We start from the raw sequence: 22481 nt of genomic DNA on the forward strand, positions 1-22481 counted from the left end.
CAGCATAGCAGTTGTGGCTGAGTCGGGAATCCCTTCAGCTAACATGTTCCACTGTACTGCAGAGAATCGTTCAAAATATTTGTTGACTACGGGCAAAAGAGCCTCGGGTGTGATGACGGTTGGGTTGTCCATCTGGGATCCGGATCGGTCCATCGCAGACAATTCTTGTGTCACTACGCTGCTGTAGCTTCGCTTTGTTACAAACTTACTGTAAATGTTCAGCAGTGTTTGAATTTTCACTGTTCTTTCAGAGTGTGTGCTTGAAGTCACTTGTCTGGAGTGAAAATGAAAATGCAGATTTTAAAAGCCAGTTTACCATGGAGACTTTCCACTATATGACGTCATGACGTGGATCAAAGGCATTTCCTTCCATATCTACGTCACAAAGGCAATTACGTCTCTCTCACACACACATTCACGCATGCGTGCACAAACAGAGGCGCGCATGCGCACACAGACGCTCCACAACTCATCATTAATTAATTAAACACGACAATCAAGTACAAATCTAGTTTTTTTTTTTGTTTTAAATAAGTGGAATTATTTTTTTAATTAAATTGAAATTATATCTTTATTATATGTACTATTATTATTAATAGTATTATTAGCCCTCAGTTGTAATGACTTCATGAGCTTCTTTACAGATAAAATTGTCTCTGTTAGAGAAAAAATTCACCATCTCCTCCCCACAGCTGGTTCAGATGTATTGTCCAGTTCAGCAGCCTCAGAGTCAACTGTAACTGGCTTATATTTTGACTGTTTCTCTCCTGTACATCTCCCTGAGCTCACTTCAACAGTTTATTTATCTAAACCATCATCCTGTCTTCTAGACCCCGTTCCAACAAGGTTGTTCAAAGAGGTTTTTCCTTTACTTGACACCTCTATATTAAGTCTGATTAACTTATCTTTATCAACTGGTTATGTACCGCAGGCTTTTAAAGTTGCAGTAATTAAACCTCTACTTAAAAAGCCTACTCTTGATCCTGACGTTTTAGCCAATTATAGACCTATATCCAACCTCCCCTTTATCTCCAAAATCCTTGAGAGGGTCGTTGCAAGCCAGTTATGTGATTACTTGCACAGGAATGGTTTGTTTGAAGACTTTCAGTCAGGTTTTAGAGTCCATCATAGCACAGAAACAGCTCTGGTTAAGGTTACCAATGATCTCCTCATAGCCTCAGACAATGGACTTGTCTCTATACTTGTCCTACTAGATCTTAGTGCCGCATTTGACACCATCGATCATAAGATTTTATTACAGAGACTAGAACATATGGTCGGCATCAAAGGAACCGCACTAAGCTGGTTTAAGTCATATCTGTCAGATAGACTCCAGTTTGTTCATGTTAACAATGACTCCTCTATCATCACAGAAGTCAGTCATGGAGTTCCACAAGGTTCTGTGCTAGGACCAATGCTCTTCAGTCTATATATGCTTCCTCTGGGAAACATTATTAGGAGGCACCAGATGAATTTCCATTGTTACGCAGATGACACCCAGCTGTACTTATCCATGAAGCCAGGTGAGACAAACCAGGTAGCCAAGCTTCAGGTGTGTCTTAAGGACATAAAAATCTGGATGACCAGTAATTTCTTACTCTTAAATTCAGACAAAACTGAAGTTATTGTAATTGGCCCAAAACACCTCAGAGATACACTATGTGATAATATACTGACTCTGGATGACATCACCTTGGCCTCCAGTGCTACAGTCAGAAACCTTGGTGTCATTTTTGACCAGGACTTGTCCTTTACTTCACATATAAAGCAAGTCTCTAGGACAGCCTTCTTCCACCTGCGCAATATTGCTAAAATCAGACCCATTCTATGTCTAAAGGATGCTGAAAAACTAGTTCATGCATTTGTTACCTCAAGACTGGACTACTGTAACTCTTTATTGTCAGGATGTCCCAAAAATTCAGTAAAAAGCCTCCAATTGATCCAGAATGCGGCAGCACGAGTACTGACAGGAACTAGGAAACGAGATCACGTCTCTCCTGTGTTAGCCTCTCTGCATTGGCTCCCTGTAAAATCCAGAATCGAATTTAAAATCCTCCTCCTCACCTACAAAGCCATTAATGGTCAAGCACCATCGTACCTTGGAGAGCTTATAGTTCCCTATTTTCCCAATAGGACACTTCGCTCTCTAAATGCAGGTCAACTTGTGGTTCCCAGAGTTAGTAAGAGTAGAATGGGGGGCAGAGCCTTCAGCTATCAGGCTCCTCTCCTGTGGAACCAGCTCCCAGTGTGGGTTCGGGAGGCAGACACCCTCTCTACCTTTAAGATCAGGCTTAAAACTGTCCTGTTTAGTAAAGCTTATAGTTAGGGCTGGCTCGGGTATGTCCTGACCCATCCCTTAGCTATGCTGCTATAGAGCTAAACTGCTGGGGGATTCCCATGATTCACTGGGCGCTCTCTCCCTATTTCTGTCTCTCTCCCCCGCTCTCTCTCAATGACTTCATGCCATTAACTTTGTTTTTTTTTTTTTCTCTCCCGTAGTTTTGTGCTTCTCCTCTCTCTCCCTCTCTCTGTCCTCATTCTGCAGGTATCTCTGCCTCGGGAACAGCAGGATCCAGATCCACCACTACTCATCTTTACTATTACTATTACCTGTCTTTATTATTAATAACGCCATTACCGACACAGCTGTTCCTGGTCTCTCTCTCTTCTCTCCCCTCTCCTCCCCCTCCCCCTCTTTCTATCTTCCCCTAAACCCAACCGGTCGAGGCAGACGGCCGCCCACCCTGAGCCCGGTTCTGTTGGAGGTTTCTTCCTGTTAAAAGGGAGTTTTTCCTCCCCCCTGTCGCCAAGCGCTTGCTCGTTGTGGGAACTGTTGGGTTTTTCTCTGTAACAAAGTAAGGTCTTGACCTTACCCTGTAAAGTGCCTTGAGATAATGTATATTATGATTTGGCGCTATACAAATAAAATTGAATTGAATTGAATTGAATTATTATCATCCATATCAATTTCCCCAAATAAAGTGTGAATTAAGGTGTTACCTGTAGGAAACATCAGCGCTGCCTCCTCACAAGCCGACGGTACAGCCTGTGTTGTTGATGATATGGATGAAACAGTTGGGCGGTGCTGTCACGTCAGTATCTAAAGATGCCTCCATTCGTTAACTGAGGTAAATGTGTCTTTCATTCACCCACCACATGAAGGGAAGTCAGCACAGTTTTTTCTTCATATGGAGTCAGGAGAGTCCACGGACCACCTGTGCGCTCAGGACGCACGGGATCAACCGGAGACTCACACCGAGGCTGGCCGGGTGGTAATTTCACTGAGAGAGAGAGGGCAGGACCAAGATGAAATAAAACCTACATCTCCTAAGGTAAAAGTTAGTGGCTGTACGTTGTTTACTTTTCTGCTCTTGCCAAATTATCTCCATTATACAATGATTGTGCATTGTCGTGTATTAAAAGTGAATGTCTGTAGTATATATACACACAGTCTGTATCCATAGATTCATATTAGTCTATATGGGTCCAATAGACCACCACAATGGGAATATAGACATTAAAATTAAATAGAAATTAATAAGAAAATATACATATTAACAAATATAGCTTTTTACATATAATGTTTTAATTACTTGCACAGATAATTTTATATTGTTAACATATACGTAAAAAACTCCAAAAAACATATATGATCACAACATACACAGCAAATTTCTGGAGTTAGACAAAAATGTGTGTGAGAGTTAGATTTTGGAGTTTCTTCTGTCATTTCTCCTCCAGCTGGTGTTCAGAGATCCTCTTTGACGGAGTCATATTTGGGTGGAGGTTCATCTTTCACTGTCATATATTTGTATATTTTAATGCTCGGACCTAAACTGTAGAAGTCACTCGATGGCTTCGCACATTTTACTTCATGATTTGTGGAATTAACGCTGTAATCATTGATTGTTTTTGTGTGTATTTTGAATGAGTCGACGTTAGCTCACAGTGTTTCTGTTTCTGTCCACACATTGACTGAACATCACTTGTTTGCTTTCAGGCGGACCTGCAGAGGAGGGAGGTCGACAAGGTCCCGCCACAAAAACTGTCCTGCAGTCCTGGTGAAGACAACATCTCAGCCAGCAACACCACATTGTCTCCAGTGTTGGAGAGACAGTTCATCAAGTAAGTGTTGGGGACACTTGCCTCAGTCGCTAAACCTAGCCTAGCTAACAAGCAAACAGTGGAGGTGGAGGATGAAGTCATGCTAACACAAGGCGTGAACATGTGAATGGATTAATACGCTATGAACAGCTCCCATAAAGACACTTGTTACACTGACAGTTCAAGTGCTGCTTTTATTCTTGGTAAATGTTGTTTATCCTTCAGTGGTCAAGATGTTGATGAAGGTGAAACATGGAGAGACAAAGAAATATGTGAAACTGGAAGAAGTCAGCTTCTCATATTTTATCAGTGCAGGTAAGTTAAGTATGTTTAGTACGAAGTCATTAAAGGGGAAGTGATGAAAATCTTGTGAATGAAGTTTTGATTTTTATGCTTCAGTGCAGCACAAGTTCCTCATGCCAGAGAATGACGAGCGTAGAGGTGGATGAGGATGTGTTTCCTGAACTTGCCACAGCCAGAGAAGTGTGTTGTATCATCTCACTGATGATGGTAAGTTGATAATAACTTTCTGTTTTGTTCTGTGTGTTGTTTTGTGGATGTTTATGAGAGATTTGTATCTTAACTGTGAAAGAAACAGTGCTAATATTTGTCTGATATTCTGCGCTACCAGAATAAAAAATATATTAAAAAATATGATTAAAAATAATCTCTCCACAATAAATTGTATGTATCATGTGAATTTCAGACCCTCAACTAGCAGAATTACACAAGAACACAGCTGTGCTGCTCAGACCTGACAGGATTTGTGACACTCACACCTCCTGGTAAGTCTGTTTATAGTAAATGGTATAATGAAATATAACATATCCATATGATTTTTTTGGAGGCAAGTTGTGATTTTGGGGTAAATTAAAGTTTTGCTACATTCTGCTGACGCATAAAAATCTTTCATCATGAGTGATTTTATAAAATATAGTTTCACCAGGTAGAGCTTCTGCTTAAGGGTCATTGACATGACATGCATATTTTTGTGTCCGAGTGTATTACTTTCCTTTAAAAAAATTTTAATTAATTCATGACATGCATCATTTTATTCCATAAAACTGCTGTAGTTTGAACATGTTTTCAGTACATTATAATAATGTATATATTTTATATTTTGGCATCTCAAACCACCAAAATGTCAGGTGGCGCAACCGTCCAAGTTAATGAACAGCCTGAGAAAAGTATTAAATATGATATTCTAATAATAATAAATTCAAAATAAATACTGTGGCATGATTTCATGTTTGAGACCTTTCAAATAAACTCAATTCACAAATATTAATAGTTTTAAAGGTGTTAAGATAATTCACAAACTTTTGTCTGGGAATTTGTGTATTGTCAAATGTCAGGGTGGTGCAACTGTATACATGCATCTTTTATTCTGACGTGAAAAATTACAACATCAAACACGATATTCCATCAGCCAGAGGTCCCCAAGTGATCTTTATTGATGAGTGAAAAGGTTTGTAGAGCTCTCTCAAATATTGATAACTATTGATACTTTCAACTCATAGTTGGGCTGGTACACTTTTCATGTCAGGTGTTATTTTATTATAAGACTCTTCATTTTATTAAAAAACTATATGTATGGACTTGCTATCAAAGGCTAAAGGCGAAATTAGCTGCAAAAGTCAGGTGACACAACTGAATCGTCAGGTGGTGCGACCAGGTAAAATATTTGTTTAAACCAATAAATAATAGGTTAAAGTGAACAAATGGTTGGAAACTATGAGGTATATAGCTATTGTATTAAATAGATTCATTTGTATATTTATATACAGGTTGTTCTGTCTTTAAATGTAAAATTGGATATTAAAAATATTAAATACCTGGCCACTGAAATGCAAGAATCTTAAATTATAGTTAACAAAAAACTTAACCACAAAATAACAATGTGTTAGCCACTATAGACACACTCAGGTATACTTGCCAGAAATTTCACTTAGAATAAACAGAAGGAAAGTATATAAATTTGGTTGCGCCACCTGACATTTTTCAGGTGGTGAAGTTAAAAATACTGTCAAAAAATGAATTTAAAACTTTGAAATGTTGTAACACAAATAAGGCTTGTTGAAACACATTATTCTAATTTCAAAAATATGCATAATATTCATTTAAAAAAAACATTTTTAAAAGCTTTATTTGTCAATGACCCTTAAACACAAACAACACATAAAATATTTTAAAATGCAAACTACAGTTGAAGTTAGTTTTATTTCTCCATAGCAGTACTGTAGATGTTAGAAGAGCACAGACTGAAGAAAGGTTATTTTCCCAACCTGAATTTACACTGTTACCAAATGTATACTGTTGTGTGATCACAGCTGACCCCATGAGAGTGTCAGAGTATCAAGCACATAGTTATCATAAGTTATCATAAAATTTCTAATGCTTGACAGGAGAAAATGTTGAATTGTTGTCAGTATACATAAGTGATGAGACAGCATGTGTCTTGGATGGGTCTGCAGGCTTTCATTCTCACTAAAGACTGCATCAAATGATTTCACTGATTAGCAGTCCCTCCAGAAGTTTGCAGGAACTTGCTCGTAAAATCACCGGCTGAGGTGAATGATTGGAATGAAAATGTGACATTTGTTGGCCCTCAGTGGCATCCTAGCATATATGGTATTTTTGTGGTGGTTGGTTTTGATTGTATGTGCCCTGTATCCTGATTTTGTTATCTGTGATCCTCAGATTTGACTGTGCAGCAGCAAGACGGTGAAGGGCCTTGCTTCCCCAGTCTAACAGATTCATTCTACGTCTCAACTTTAAGCAGTGACACAAGTGATCCTGGATGTCAGACTATCCAAGCTTTCATGGACAGCGCCCATGCAAGAAATGTCATTTTATTACTTTCATTCTTATACATCTTGCTCTTTAGTTTACCAGACCTCAGGCCCAACAAATGAAGGAATTGAAAAAGTATTGTAATTTATCATTTGTATGATCAATAGATTGGACTAGTTGTTTGGGTTAAAAAATGATGTATTTGTTGTACATTGATGTTTTTTATTTTATACCAAATGTAGACAGTGGCGCAGATTCTCACATCCTAGCCAGCAGGATGACTGTGACTAAAGAATATGAAGATACTGGGAGTTTGAAAGATTCCACCAGGTGATTAATGGTGAACATCATTGTAGCTCACATGTGTGAAAAAGGTAAGAGGCTTGATGTTAACAACATAAGATTCTCATTTGTATGGGGTTGAAGAATCTTATCACAAACAATACTTCTTTTGCAGGAGAGCTGTAAGTAAAGCAACAGAGGAGTCTCATTCCCTCAGGATTGTGTGACTCTTCCCATCTTTGAAGGACCCATATTCAAAAAAGGGATATGTGAGTTTGCATTGCAGCCATTGTGTGAAATAGTGATGGTGGTTACTTTGTGGTTTATTTATTTATTTTTGTGTGTATAAGCAGCATACATAGACTGTTATCGTGTACATTTCAACCAGAAATTCTCTTTTTATTTTCAGGAACATTTCTATGGCATTCAGAGCAGAAGGTGGATGAGGATGTTTCCTGAACTTGCCACAGCCAAAGAAGTGTGTTTTTTTGATCAAATATGAGAAGCTGACTTCTTCCAGTTTCACATATTTCTTTGTCTCGATTGTTTTCTTTTTCTCTGTTTACGTCTGTGTCTGGAGACCCGGCGTGCAGCCATGGCTCCATTGTTTACACCAGGGAACAGCTCATGGCACTGCAGGGGGCACTCCTGAAGACCTTTTACGACTCTGTGGTGGCATCAGCCATCTTTTACGGTGTGGTCTGCTGGGGCAGCAGCATCTCCACTGCTGCCAGGAGGAGACTGAACAGGCTGATCAGGAAGGCCAGCTCTGTCCTGGGATGCCCCTTGGACTCAGTGGAGGTAGTGGGCGACAGGAGAATGGCGGCGAAGCTATCATCCCTGTTGGAGAACACCTCCCACCCCATGCAGGACACTGACAGCACTGAGCAGCTCCTTCAGTGACAGGCTGCTGCACCCACGGTGTGTGAAGGAGAGATACCGCAGGTCTTTCCTTCCAGCTGCTGTCAGACTTTACAACAAACACTGTGCTCAGTAACCACACACACACCAGAAACAGACAACTCACCACCATGACAACCTCATGCATCAGCTACTGTTGTTGTTGTTGTATCTATATATTTAGTACATTATTATATTGTTATTATTTATCGTTCTAAATAAAGTAATATAATCTTATCTTATCTTAAAAATCCCCCTGCGGCCCAAAAAGCATTTTTCCATAGACCGCAATAGTAAAAGAGAGGCCTGTAAAACTTTTAACAGGACACCTCCAGCTGTGCACACAGACAATGATGAACAATGACAAAATTAACTATTAACACTCAAAAAATAGATTTTTTTCAGAGTTTTCATTGGATGGGCAGATGATTCCTCTGGCTGGGCACCCCAGCCCACCTGTAGACACGCCCCTGGTCCTGGCCGCCCTCATCATCGTCTCTAACTCCCCACGTCCTCAGTGTGTGCTCAGTATACAGTAGCTAAATGTTCAGTGGCATTCTTCATTTAAATTAAATCTTTATAAAAAATAATTTTGATATATTTTTCTTTTTCAAATCAATTATCTGTGAAACAGAACAGTGAAAAATAGAAAGAGCAATGACGGGACATAAAGCTTAACTACAGCCCTGCACAGTTTTGGTTGTTTTTTTTAAAGAAGACATGCCATATAAATATGCTACTCAGTGAGAGAAACTAAATGTAATAACTTTAATAAATGTAATGAGTTATAGTTATCTTTCACATTCAGCATCCATATCTTGAAAATGCCTAAAAGACCATATTTTTGCCTGGTTATGATTTTTTAAAATGTTGATTCCAATGTGACTTTAGGCTCTAAAGCTTCAAACTGAATGTTGTTGTGTCTTAAATCCGTGGTTTAAAGCCCCGGGACAGTCCTGTAGAAATCTGATTACACATCATCAAGTCCGGGGCAGAGCACTCATGAACGCGCAGCAGGGCAGAAAAGTAAACAACGTACAGCCGCTAACTTTTACCTTAGGAGATGTAGGTTTTATTTCATCTTAGGTGTAGGTTTTTATTTCATCTTGGTCCTGCCCTCTCTCTCTCAGTGAAACTACCACCCGGCCAGCCTCGGTGTGAGTCTCCGGTTGATCCCGTGCGTCCTGAGCGCACAGGTGGTCCGTGGACTCTCCTGACTCCATATGAAGAAAAAACTGTGCTGACTTCCCTTCATGTGGGGGGTGAATGAAAGACACATTTACCTCAGTTCATGAATGAAGGCATCTTTAGATCCTGACGTGACAGCACCGCCCAACTGTTTCATCCATATCATCAACAACACAGGCTGTACCGTCGGCTTGTGAGGAGGCAGCGCTGATGTTTCCTACAGGTAACACCTTCATTCACTCTTTATTTGGGGAGATTGATATGGATGATAATAATAATAGTACATATAATAAAGATATAATTTCAATTTAATTAAAAAAAAGAATTCCACTTATTAAAAACAAAACAAAAAAACAGATTTGTACTTGATTGTCGTGTTTCAATAATAAATGATGAGTTGTGGAGCGTCTGTGTGCGCATGCGCGCCTCTGTGAGCCATGGTAAACTGGCTTTTAAAATCTGCATTTTCATTTTCACTCCAGACAAGTGACTTCAAGCACACACTCTGAAAGAACAGTGAAAATTCAAACACTGCTGAACATTTACAGTAAGTTTGTAACAAAGCGAAGCTACAGCAGCGTAGTGACACAAGAATTGTCTGCGATGGACCGATCCGGATCCCAGATGGACAACCCAACCGTCATCACACCCGAGGCTCTTTTGCCCGTAGTCAACAAATATTTTGAACGATTCTCTGCAGTACAGTGGAACATGTTAGCTGAAGGGATTCCCGACTCAGCCACAACTGCTATGCTGGCTGACTTGTGTACAGAAGTGGTACAGACACTCTGTACAATCATTTTGAGAATGATCAAACCAATGATTGAGGAGAGTTTTCACAGGAAGGAAACTCAGGCTGATTTAACCACATCTCTGCAGAACCTCAACACAAAAGTGGGAGAATCTCTCTCTGGTAGCTTTGCTGTCGCTCTTCATGTCCCACAGGAGAAATGTGAGAGTGCTGAACAGCTGACAGCACTAGTGGAGAGGGAAGTTACAGAAAAAGTCAACTCCATTGTGTCTGTGGCCATCAGCAGCCCTGTCTGGCCTTCACAGCCTGCTGTTTTTGTCAGTGGCTCCATGTCCAACATTACGTCTCTTGCTCAAATGGTGTCTCATGCTGCCAAATGTCTGACAAGATATTTGAAGAACCTGAAATTCCAGTGCCTGGGAGAGTGCTGGCATCCAGAAATCATCGAGTCTGCCCCACACAAAAGCTCAGAGTCCACATCAGAGATCCTTGAAATAGAGGAACCAGAGAAATGTGAAACACCTCTGAGCGTAAAGTCCAAGATCTCTGTCCCCTTAGCAACGAAAGCTGTGACTGACATTTTCATGAAATGGTCCAGCGAGACACCAGACGTGACAGAAGAGGACGAAGATTCTTCCCTGTCTGTCATGTCTCTGGATGTTCTGGATGTTCAGGAGGCAGCATCTGATATCATCAAAGTTATACTAGAGGATCTGCATTATGACAACTTTGAATATGTTGCTGGATGCAGCGAGAAAAGCAGCTCACCGACACCTCATTTTAATATGAGTTTAATTTTTAACAAGGTGAGAGAGTTCTTTGCTGCACAGGCCAGACCTTCAGACAGAACCACTGATGCCAACCAAAAATATCGCAAACACAGCTTTTCCAGGTTTGCCCAGGAACAGTTTGACAAAATGATGGCAGAGCTGAAGAGCAAGTTGAAGACACAAGACTCAGAGTTCCTGGTGAGTCTCAAGAAGAGCTCAGTGTCCCCTCAGCCGAGACTCACCGAAGACGAATACCTGCTACCAGGAGCTGTTCAAGAGTCTCCAGTGACTACACCTGAAGCTCCCAGTCCAACCAGCATGACGAGCGAGATCGGCCTGGAGACAAAGAAATCCACAGTTAGTCTGGAGACCATAAAAACTGATGTGGACAGCTTGTTTGACAAGCTTCTCCAGCCGGAGGATTCTACAGGACATGCCAGCAAAACACCAGAGAACATGGAGGCCAGTGACAAGATCAAGAAGTTTTCAAAGGAACTGATCGACAAAGTGTACGAGCGTCTGATGGCTGGTCGGACGTATCAGATTCCCACATTTTCAATGAACAGATTTCTTTCTAACTCTGTCATCTCTGAACTCAAGAGGAAGGTGGGCACCATTCGGTTAAAGTTTTCTCCTGAAGTTCTTTACGCCATGACGGAGGACGCTGTGGGAAAGTTCCTGCAGAAGTTGCAACTCTGAGAGAATCGCTTCACACAGTTGTAATTATAATGAAAAGATGATGTCGACTAAACATCAGAGGTCCAAGTGGGATCATTTTATGAAAATATCATCAATAAGAGAAAGAAAAAAAAGCTACCAAAAGTGTTTTAGGTCAGCCTTTGTTTTAATATGTTAATTGTTAAGTGGAAAATAGTGTTGTGAAAAATGTAACTGTTGTGCAGTCAGTTATGAGCCTGTTCACCATTCAACTAAATAAACTGTTCAAGTAGTTTCAGACATGTTTGTTTGTTTGTGTCCCTGCAACTAAAAAGGTTTAAGGCAATTAGTTTCCTGAAATGAACTGCGTAAACACAACTAAGTTAAGTTTAAGAATTGACTTTGCCCACATTACAATGTGGTCAAGTTCAAAGTTGTCACAACCTGGATTTAGTGATAAATAAAACAGTAAATAAAACTTAAGATAGAATTTGTGTAATGAAGATGCTATTTTAGATGTTATTTTACTTAATTGTTTTCATATCATCATGTCGTTTAGTTGCAGCTCCTCACTGTGACCAAATGGTGGCAGTAAACACTCATCTGTTCAACAGTAAAAAGATGCGTTTTCGACTTTATGCAGTGCTCCTCCCTCTGGCAGCTCATTGTTACATATGGGCACCAACACTGTAGTTTTCATTCCCTGCAAGAAAGCTGTAAAGCAGTTTAGTTCAGGAGATGGTTATTTAAAAGAAGGCATGCTCTTATAGTTCATTCTTCAGTAATCCTTCAGATTTGTTTTCTTTTCACCCTCTGGCAACATGATGGCCCTTGTTTTTTATTCTGACTCAAGTGACATATATGTCCCAACATCAAGAGTGAGGTATGACATATATGTCACCTATAAGGAAATATTATTATCATATAGATACAACCTCTGGATATATTAAGATATAAGTTCATAACATGTCTGAAATACATTTAATATTTAACTCAGGTTGATTATGACTAAAAATGCTACTGCGTGTACACTTTAAGTGCATATTTAATTTTTACAGCATTACAACAACATGAGCTTGACAGTAGAAGATGTGCTGAACTAGAACTCAGGTGAGGTCTCCTGGTGACCTCACCTGTCTCCTGGTGCCACCAGAAGGGGCCTGCCCAGATACTGGCTGCACACCCCAAAAAAACACCTTATCTCTGTTTAATCTGGTTTCAAACTGTAATTTTAACCAGATTTCTCATTTACATGTCTTTTTTTCCCTTTAAAAGACTACAGCAAAGAAACTCTTGGGCACATTATCATATTTCTGCTAGTACTCAGTGTATTCTGACAGCCAATGTTGAACATCATTTGATTCAGGAGAACCAACTCTTTCTTTGTGGTGCAATGTTATGTCACCATCATACATTACCATTGTGTAAGCACAATATTCTCCATAAAATACAAAACACCCAATGAAAAAAACTTTTGTTCTGTAGGATAACTCCACAGACAAACAGGATTTTTTTTTCCAATGTGAAAGGTTGTATGTAGGTGTTTTGGAGCTCCATGTAAAGTGTTTTCCTCTGCTCAGAAGTTCAGAGGTATAAATATTAAATTCAGTTTGATTGTGACTAAGAATGTATACATGCAGTAAGCATGTGATTTTGGACCTTCACCCTCACCTAAAAAAACTCACATTTTCTATGTGTAATCTGGTCTCAAATAGTAATTAACAGATTTCTAATATATGTATTTTTTTTAAAACCTGTTTGATGCTCAGTGTTCTATGATTGATGTTCACTTTTGAATTTTTGGATGGACCACAACAGTGGGACCAGCCCTATAATCTGGAATGTCCCTGACTGACCAACTGGTCAGCCGAGTGCCTCATTCCTGAGTTGGAATTTCTGACGCAAACATGTTGAGGGGGAGGGGGATGTCTATACCCAGTTTTGTTTAAAACAAGACTGGGTATAAACCTGATACATGGCTGGACCATATGGAGGCCAACCAGGAACTTAGAGCTACACCTTCTGTTACAGGCAGTCTGCTGAGCCACTCTGGTTTCCCGGCTGCCCGATTAAAGCTAAAAATACACATCAATGAGAACGATACTGAAGTGGAAGCGATATCTCTCCTTACATCTGATCTCAGAACAGTTCTCTGTCCCATAAAGGATCCAATGCCTGTTTGCATTCATCATGTAAGTTACTGCCCACTTGTGTTGGCAGCAGGGTACTGTTCCTGCAAGCTAGGTTGCCTTCCAGCCGTTGGTCCCATTGTTGCCGTCATTTTTGTGAGTGTGACCCATGGATAATACAACCACGGTGTGACCATGTCCTGTTAACAAAGACTGGAGCTTGGCAAACAGAGAAGACAGCAGCTTAATTTGGAGGTTTGGACATGCACAGTGAGGATAATCCTGGGTTGTTTGACTGGTGATGTCCTTGAGACATCACAGCACAGGAAAATTAACACTGAGGCTGGAAAATAGGCTACAGGATTCTACATTGTCAGTGGAGTATGTCATTGTCATTTAATAGTAAATATGTTGATTACCATACAAGTGATTTCTAGACATTTTTCCTCTTATATGTTTACTGCCAGTTCAGAAGAATGATCCTAAACCTTCTTCAGACAGGAAGGACAATGGTGAAGATGTCCAGATGGAGAGCAGGAAGACGTAGGAGAGAGACGTTCTGCAAAGGGAAGACAGGCAGCACAAAATCATGAGACTGGACAGGCAATGAATTTGTGGGATATTTTATTTCCTACTGTCATGAAAAGGTATGTTTTAGTCTGGTCCGTATTTTTGTTTTTCTATGGTCCATATTTTTGTGGTTAGAATCATTGGTGTTAGGTTTTTTTTGCTTGCCTATCTATAAAAGTCACTGCACGCCACCCATGCATCGTTATTACTAAAGGAGGCAGAGGAATAACTAAACATAAGACACACCATGCAGAGAGAGCAGGAGAGAGAGAGGGAGGGAGAGAGAGAGAGAGAAGCCATCGGTAGCTGCTGAGCTAAAAGAAGTAGCAGATCTGAACAGTATGTGAACAACAGAATTGCCAGAAACCAGAAATGACACAATGCACTTGTTGTAGCACAGCAATAAAAGCCTTGTTAAGAAATAGAGGGTATCTGTCCTCTAAAACGCTACAGGGCATTGATTTTGAAACACTTACAGGAAGTGTTGAGTTTGTATTAACACATAATGCAGTAACTCAAACACTGCAAAGGGGAAAGACTGATATTCAGGCTAAATACTAAGATACAACTAGGACCAATTCTACATATCAAACAGAGGGAGCCAGAAATAGACTGGTGTCTAATAAAAGTCTGTTACGTTCTGGAGTTGAGTTTTATATGTAGAATTGGTCAAAGCAGTTAGAACAAAGCCTCGTGACCAATGACGTCTCTCTCTGCTCTCTCTGCTCGGTGTGTCAGAGGTTTAGTTATCCTCCTTTAGTAATAATGATACATGTAATAAAAGTAGTTCATTTGCTGTAATGGAGGCAGGGAGCAGTGAAGTGAAAGTGCTCCTCCACTTTCCTGCAGTTCCCAAGCAGCCAGGAAACCAGAGTGGCTCTGTAGACTGCCTGTAACAAAAGGTGTAGCTCTGAGCCCCCGGTCAGTATCAATGCACAGTCCAGTCATATACCAGATTTATACCAGTTTGTTTGAAAAAAAAATCTCTAAATCTAGTGACAATGTGCTAAGTAGGCAAAGCTGCAGAGAGTAAACACCCCTCGATAGAACCTGTTTGCACAAGAAACTCCAACTCAGTGACAAGGCACTTAGGTGGCTAGTGGTGGAAATATGATCACTCACTCAGTCAGTCAGGGAGGTTAAAGGACTGGCTCCACTACTGCAGTCCAGCCAAAACGTCACTAATAATTTCTCTCTGAGTGATTATTTAAGTGAATACAGCTGAAATCAATACACAGTCTTTGTCTTTAATTTGTGTTAGGTGATTTTGTCAGATGATGCTGTGGTTATAAGATCAGGATTTGACCATAGGCGGTCCAGCTACATACTAGGTTTTCACCTACTATTGTTCTCCTTAAGATGACCATCACGTGTTTAATTCAGTTACAGCTACCGTACATCCTTTAATGTACTTGTATTTACATTGTAATCATAGAAGAAGAGAGGCACTGATGTTCTGACTTTCACATTATTGGCCAATCGAATGAATGAGTGAGTTTATATCAAGTGCAGTGAGAAGATGTTTAAAGGAGGAGCTGATCTTTGTCCTGGCTGTATCAGACTCACCATAAAAATGCTCCAGTGAACATCAGGGGCCAGTGTGTGGCCCCTGCCCCATGTCTCCATACTGATCAAGCACACCCATGGGATGTCGAAGATGCATGCAACCATAAAATCCAATATGGAAAAACTCACATACTTCAGATAATTTCATCCATTCATGACTCTTCACCCTGATAATTAGTTCAAAAGATTATGAGCCAAACATGTGAGAAAGAGACTGTGATTAAAACAAAAACACAAGAAGAAAAATTCATGGCATTCAAATTGTTTATTTGGGCTTAAGCTTAGAACACATGTGCAGTATGACAAAAACAAGTACTGTGTAAACGAATAAGCAAGTTTACCATGAATTTCACTGTCAGTCTTTGCCACTGCAGAGTTCAAGATCATTGAAAATGAACTTCCTTCCAAACCTACTGCATTTACAGCTTATCTCTGCTCACCTGGACCCCTTCTTGGAATCCTTGGAAAAGACCCTGGGATTAGGAGCAAACCTGATTTAAACCGTAATTGTCCCAAGCCTGAGCTCCAGATCACAATCCACTTGGGCCCATTTGTATGGAACCTCAGGGAGCTGAACACACTGTAGGTTAAGTAAATATCTTCACCACTTTGACCACACATCACATCACATAAGGAAAACACAGGCTATTTCTTCATGGTTAAGGAGGAGCCACAGAGTTCACATCAACTGACCTATCAGCTTTAAGATGAAATATCTACGAGCTTGTACTGACAGGAAAAAGCAGTTGCTGCACGTAGCGGTGCATTGTTGGAAAAATCATCTGTATTAACATAATCAGTCAAAAGAAACCTGTGTGATCATGTGCTTAGTGCAAAAAAACATACCTTTAATGGCTTTAACATTTTTGCTGTTTTCTTCCTCATGCCAGGTGGAGTGGGGTAAGTGCTAGATTGGATCAGTGTGAGAGGTGTTCAATAATGGTGGTTACAGCTGGGGGCAGGGGCCTGAGAGTTAAACAAATGCAGCAGCTTAGTATGTACAGCTGATCTAACCGAGCACCAACTTGGAGTTTGTTATCAAACCAATATACATTTGGTCCTGACTGCATGCTCCTGCACATTGGTGCTCGGGCCCGGAAGCACCCACAGCTTCCTGTGTTTACACTAATATTGACCCTCTCATCCAACTCCTCTGTGAGAATAATGAATGCAACTGCAGTCAACATGTGGACTTAAGAAAAAATCATTAGACTCTGCAGTTGGTGTCTGCCTTAACAAGAACATAGTTTCAATGATCTTGACGGGTGTTTTATTTTTTAACACTGTATTTAACAACTACATGTGAAACGTGATTTATGGCGTTATTCTAAAATCATAAAATATGCTTCAAAACTTGGAAAAAAAACATCTGACAAGAATGTTTTAATTAAAACATATTTCAAAATGTAAATTATACATTTTGAAATACTATTATTATTATTATTATTATTATTATTATTTTGTAAATAAAACACAATGTTATGACAATCACTTCTGATCCCTTAAGGAGAGGAACAAGGTACACCACAAAGTATGGGACATGTATACAAGCCCTGCGGAGCAGCCACCAAAGTTGGGTCAAACCTCCAGCACTCTAGTGAATTTTTGACCCAGCAGAAAGAAAAAGGCCAGTGTGAGCAACCGAAGGGGCTGTCAAATGTTACACCAAACAAAAATGTATGGTGATGACCAACTACCTGCAGCAAAATATTGCTCACAAATACCCGTTTAATGAACCCCCATGACGTTACCATGCCCCTTGTTGAATGCGCTCACACTCCTTCAACCTCTGCTGTTGTAAGCCAGGAGAGAGCCTTGACAATCCTATAAGAAAGCCACTGTCTAGACACAGCTTTGCTCCTGGCTGCTCATTCCATCACACAAAACTCGTGGTTGAAAAATTTGCACTCTGCAGGAGCCACACTCACAAATTAAGGCAGTGAAGGCTAACACCAACAGGGGCAGTTAAGCTAACTTTGACCTGGCAGCAGCCTCAAGAAAACAGACCTAACTAGCAGTGGCTAGCTAGTCCAAATTGGTGGAGGTTCTTAGTGAGGTGAAGAACGTAAGAACTGAAGGATAACTGTGTTGACCAGTGTACATATGTGCAGATGGAGCCTCACATACACAGTCAGGGGTCATCTGCCTTAAAGGCGTGAATAAAGGTCTTTGAAGTTGATCTACGTAGGGGTGTGATATCCCATACTTTATGTGATGTAACTACTTAGGTAATTGACAGAAAGGGATCTATAATATTTAGCATTTACAAATCACACAAATTTGGTTTCCAAAATCCCACGCGTGTGATTATAAAACTACTTAACTTTTGTTACAGGAGGCTATCCTTGAGACTCTTTTTCATCCCATACAAGGGCACTCAATAAGTGTGTTTGTCAGTCAGGTTTCTGGATTCAATGTCTCAGAGAGGTCAGAGCCGTTCTCAGGACCTGTAAGATCATAAACACATGGTTTGTGTGAAACTGTGTAAAGTCCACTCATACAACTGTGAACTTTTATGAATAGTAAATGCAGGAAACTGTCTTTAAAAAGTTCATCTACACAATAATAAAAAAACATTTTAATCTAAAGCACAAATAGTGTGTTAAATCATTTGAAATACAATAAAATAAGTTTTACTTACGAGAGGGGGGGCGTTTGGCTAAAATTAAAAAAAAGTCAAAAAAATCATTTCAGTTACAGTTGTAAATGACAGGAGCCTCTAAGCCTTACACTGCTGGTTGCTTCAAATTGTGTGGTGATTTTTTTTTTTTTTTCAATTTTACAATCTGAATAAAAGCACCAACTCAAAGACTAAAATCAAAGTATTTTAACAGTCTTTAAAGCAGGTAATCTTTCTATTTTTCTGTCTCACCTTTCTTCTTCTTGTAAACCATGAATCCAGTGACAGCAAAGAGGACGAGAGCAGCAACAACCACTGCAGCGATGATAGGTGCAGTGGGCTTCCCTGGTGGAAAAAAATAAAGTAATATAAAAAAGACCTGTATAGACAAATGAATACATCCTATTTGACTATTATCCTAAAATGGTGAGTCTGTGAAAATATATTAAAACCTTAAGTGGAGAACAAAAGCTAATACTACCAAACAAACCACAGAAATGCAGCCACATTCAGCAACTGATGATCTCACTCTTACCGCAGTTGGTTCTGATCTCTGCTTCGTCTAGTTTGGTGACAATGTCGTCCTCAACACCAGAGAGATGAAACACACAGTCGTACCTCCCCCAGTCTTCAGGTTTGACTGATGAAATTTTCAGGTCTACACTCATCTGGAAGGTGCCATCATGGTTGGGGAGGATCTCTCCTTGGTCCACATCCTCATGAAGATCCTCTCCATCTTTCCTCCAGAACATCAGCGCTCTGTCAGGGTAGAAACCTGTAGCGTGGCAGCTGACTGGAGAGGAGGGAGACTTCTGGAGGAGAGACACTGAGGGAAGCTCTGGAGAGAGAGAGAGAGAGAGAGAGAGAGAGAGAGAGAAGGTGGGAAAGAGAAGGATATAAACAATAGACATCCATGCAAGTGTGTCCCAGCTGGGTTCATCACTTTTTAGTGTCACCTGGAAACACTTTTGTAATGTTGTCAGTACTTGGTTGTGTTGTGAGCATCACAAATTGATGAAAGTATTTTCTGAATTTGCCTGTGTTTTGTTGCATATGTTTTCTTAAGTTGCAGTGCATTGAGCTCTCAGGGCCACCATAGTTAGGGCTCAAATCTGACAGAAAATAACCAAAAAGAAGGTAATGTCAGACTGAGGAGTGATGATGCAATGGTAATTTAGTCTGAGTAGTCTATATGAATTGTTGTGTTCATGTAACTAGATCAGGTCCTTTGTTTGTACCTGTTCTCAGCAGAGTGCTCTTCGCATAGTTCAAATAGTCCTTCAGCAATGCATGACAATTCTGAGTGAAGAAGTTCACATTGCCTTTTATTCTCTCTTTCTCAGCATCCCACTTCAGTTTGATCATGACGGCCTGTGGTTTCGGAGCCGTCCATGTGTGTGTCTTCATGTCCAATGATAGGAAATCTTCTCCATCATAACCAAACTGATGAAAACCAATAACCTCTCCAGTCTCATTGTCCCATACGCAGCCACTCATCCTCTGTAAAATGTGGATACCTGAGACAGAGATACAACATAGACAATTAACAATAAACAACAATGTTCAGATGATATCTCAAAAATGACCCTAAAAATATTTTTAATTGTATTATACACAGTTGTAGGTTATTCTCACAGTCTTGTGGCACTCATAATTAAAGAGAAGATAATCTGTGAACTTACTTCTTTATATGAGTGATGAAACCCAGTTTATATTTCCACAGTTTAACAGTAACAATGGCAGCTGTGGTAGTATTTATTTGTAAATTGCTGAATCACTTTTAAAACTGACTTTTGTAATAACTCGTGTGAACCTTTGACACCAGACTGTCCAGTCATGAACACTGTAGTCTCTCAGAGGCTTACTGTAAACTGTGTTTAAGTTGTTATGTGTTAATCAGAGATATTCAGAGAAGAGCTGTGACCTTGTACTCATTGCAGTTTGGTGTAAGAAGCTGAAGGAAGGAGGAGGGGAGCAGAGTCTATGATGCATCTCGAGTAGAGTTTGTATCCTGGGCCCATAATTAATACATTCAAGTTCCCCTCCAGACACATTTTAAACTATGTAAAAATACTCTGCTATGATTAATATTTGGTTTACTATGGGTTTCTCGCATGAAAAGTGTGATAGATAGATAGATAGATAGAGATTATATCCCTGTTTATCACACTGATTTTGCCTTTCAACCTTTAAACAAACCAAAACAATATGTCTCCAGCCCTGCTACCAGCTATTAACCAAGAACTGTCACACATTTAATGTGGGTCTGGGAAAATGCAAAAATAAAGCATGACACCAAATGACACAAATAATAAAGACTAAGCTCTATTTTAAATTGTGTTTGATTTTGATGACTGTTGACATGGATTCAATTGGTTATGATAACCTCAACCTGAACCTAACCCTTACCAATTATCTCTGCCTTCTCCTACTTTAATGTTTACTAATTATTATATTGCTGCCCTGTAGAGAGTCACATTGCTTTGCTCCAGAATAGTTTAGCAGTAAAAGGTGAAATGTGACATCACAAACTTTACCTACCTCCACTTTGGTTGAAGCGCTGCTTCAAACTATAGATACTGGCTTTTAAGAAGTTAGGCTGAAACTCGAAACACTCTCCAGCGTACCACTCCAGGTGCTCAGGGTTGTCATCGAACATTTTTTGTGTCCAGGGCTGTTTTGGTTCAATTATCTTTTTGTCGCTGTCACAGTAACCTGTCTCAATGTCATTAACCTGTCCAACACCCACAACCTCTGAGAAGTTTGGGACTCCAGAAGATGTAGTGAAGAAATACTTCAGGGAGTGTTTCACTGTGGGACAAACAAGGTTTTCATAATTAATATACATTCATTATAGCTAAATATTAAGTATTCAGTAGAAGTTTAAACCTTTTGTCTTATCAAGTAAAAGCGAAACTAAATGTATGACGCAGGAGCAAAATGCAGAGCCGAGTAATGACATGGAGTTAAATAAAAAAAAGAAATGTGATCCAACCTGCTGATGAGACGTGACAGAAAAGAAGCAACAAAAATAACTTTTTCATCTTGTTTTGATGAAGACAAATAAAGGACCGAGCTGATTCAGGTGCCTTTCGCCCACACGCTTCTTCACGGAGGGAGGTGACAGTGTTTTCGCTTTCGACGTGTGTTTGTTACAAGTACAGTGACGTCACAAGTCACAAGGGTTAAAATGCGCTATTCGACAGGACTTATCAAACATGAGTCCTCACTCTGTAATACATTTCACAGTATGTTTTCTGAATGTTTCACACAATATTATATAAACATCAAACCCTCCACCGAGGATCCTCACACCACAACGGCGTTCACTTGTAAGTCGTTTCTTCACTTGTAACTCACTTTGGATAAAAGTGCCTGCCACATGAGTAAATGTAAATGTAATGTAAATGTAAATAAATGTAAATAAAACAAAATTCAAAATAAAAAAAAGGATTCAGCCTATTTATAGATCTGGTCTGTATAATAAGAAACCTGACATCAACAGACAAAGCTGAAAGAGACAAATGTTTTCAAAAATTATTTTGTGTGCTCAGTTTGTTTTATTTATTTATTTATCTTATTTATGGATTATTTTCCAAGTCTGGTTAAGTCTGTGTCCCAAACCAAGTCTCTAGCATCTCCTCTCCTCATCACCTCATCTCTTCATCTTTATACTTTATGTTTCATTGCTTCCTAGTTTTCTCCTTAAGTCTCAATGAACTTGTGGTGTTTGATGCAGTTATTACAGCCACCCCACATCCTTTACTTTCTGCTTTAGCTACAGCAGAAATAAACATGTTTACAGCCCGGTACAAAAAACGGTTTTGGTCTCTATAGCTAACTTGTCCCTTCATGAAAACTGTGTGGAGGGTGAATCTTTATACATCTCACCCATTTAAATTTTATTTTGGCTTAAATGTATGCATAATTGAGGATGTGGCTGCTCTAAATGAGTGGGTACCTTGCTTTTTCCTAGGTGTCACCGCAGCTAATTCAAATCAGCTGTGTCTGTAGTGTTGGTGCCTTTTTGTGGATTTTTCATGCAAATATTGGACAAATAATATGGCTTGTTGTGTGGTTAATTGACTAACAGCATGTGAGGAACTCCTGCTTTTTGAGGTGAGTGAAATTCTAGTATTAAATATATAAGG

General features: G+C 39.7%; 1 protein-coding gene across 5 annotated transcripts; it reads right to left on the reverse strand.

The window, feature by feature from the left end:
- Nucleotides 1-9557: 9557 nt before the first annotated feature.
- Nucleotides 9558-21709, reverse strand: LOC139633711 (major histocompatibility complex class I-related gene protein-like). 5 transcript variants are annotated; one of them, XR_011693804.1, is made up of 9 exons: nt 21326-21704; nt 20872-21141; nt 19569-19847; nt 18866-19168; nt 18583-18675; nt 18352-18369; nt 18035-18157; nt 13994-14133; nt 9558-11124 (listed from the first exon to the last, which is right to left on the reverse strand). XR_011693804.1 is itself a non-coding variant. In XM_071499574.1 (7 exons), the coding sequence occupies exons 1-7, from the start codon at nt 21372-21374 to the stop codon at nt 18108-18110; spliced, it is 978 nt and encodes a 325-aa protein (XP_071355675.1). In that variant the 5' UTR covers nt 21375-21709; the 3' UTR covers nt 16964-18107. The 5 variants fall into 5 exon arrangements, 2 of the variants coding, with proteins under 2 accessions (XP_071355675.1, XP_071355673.1); XR_011693805.1 differs by lacking the exon at nt 9558-11124 and adding an exon at nt 12632-13793; XR_011693803.1 differs by lacking the exon at nt 9558-11124 and having other exon boundaries at nt 13945-14133.
- Nucleotides 21710-22481: the final 772 nt, after the last annotated feature.

This window comes from Trachinotus anak, unplaced genomic scaffold, assembly GCF_046630095.1.
Source record: "Trachinotus anak isolate AG129_WGS33_773 ecotype Australia unplaced genomic scaffold, CSIRO_AGI_Tana_v1 ptg000016l, whole genome shotgun sequence".
NCBI classification, from domain to species: Eukaryota; Metazoa; Chordata; class Actinopteri; order Carangiformes; family Carangidae; genus Trachinotus; species Trachinotus anak.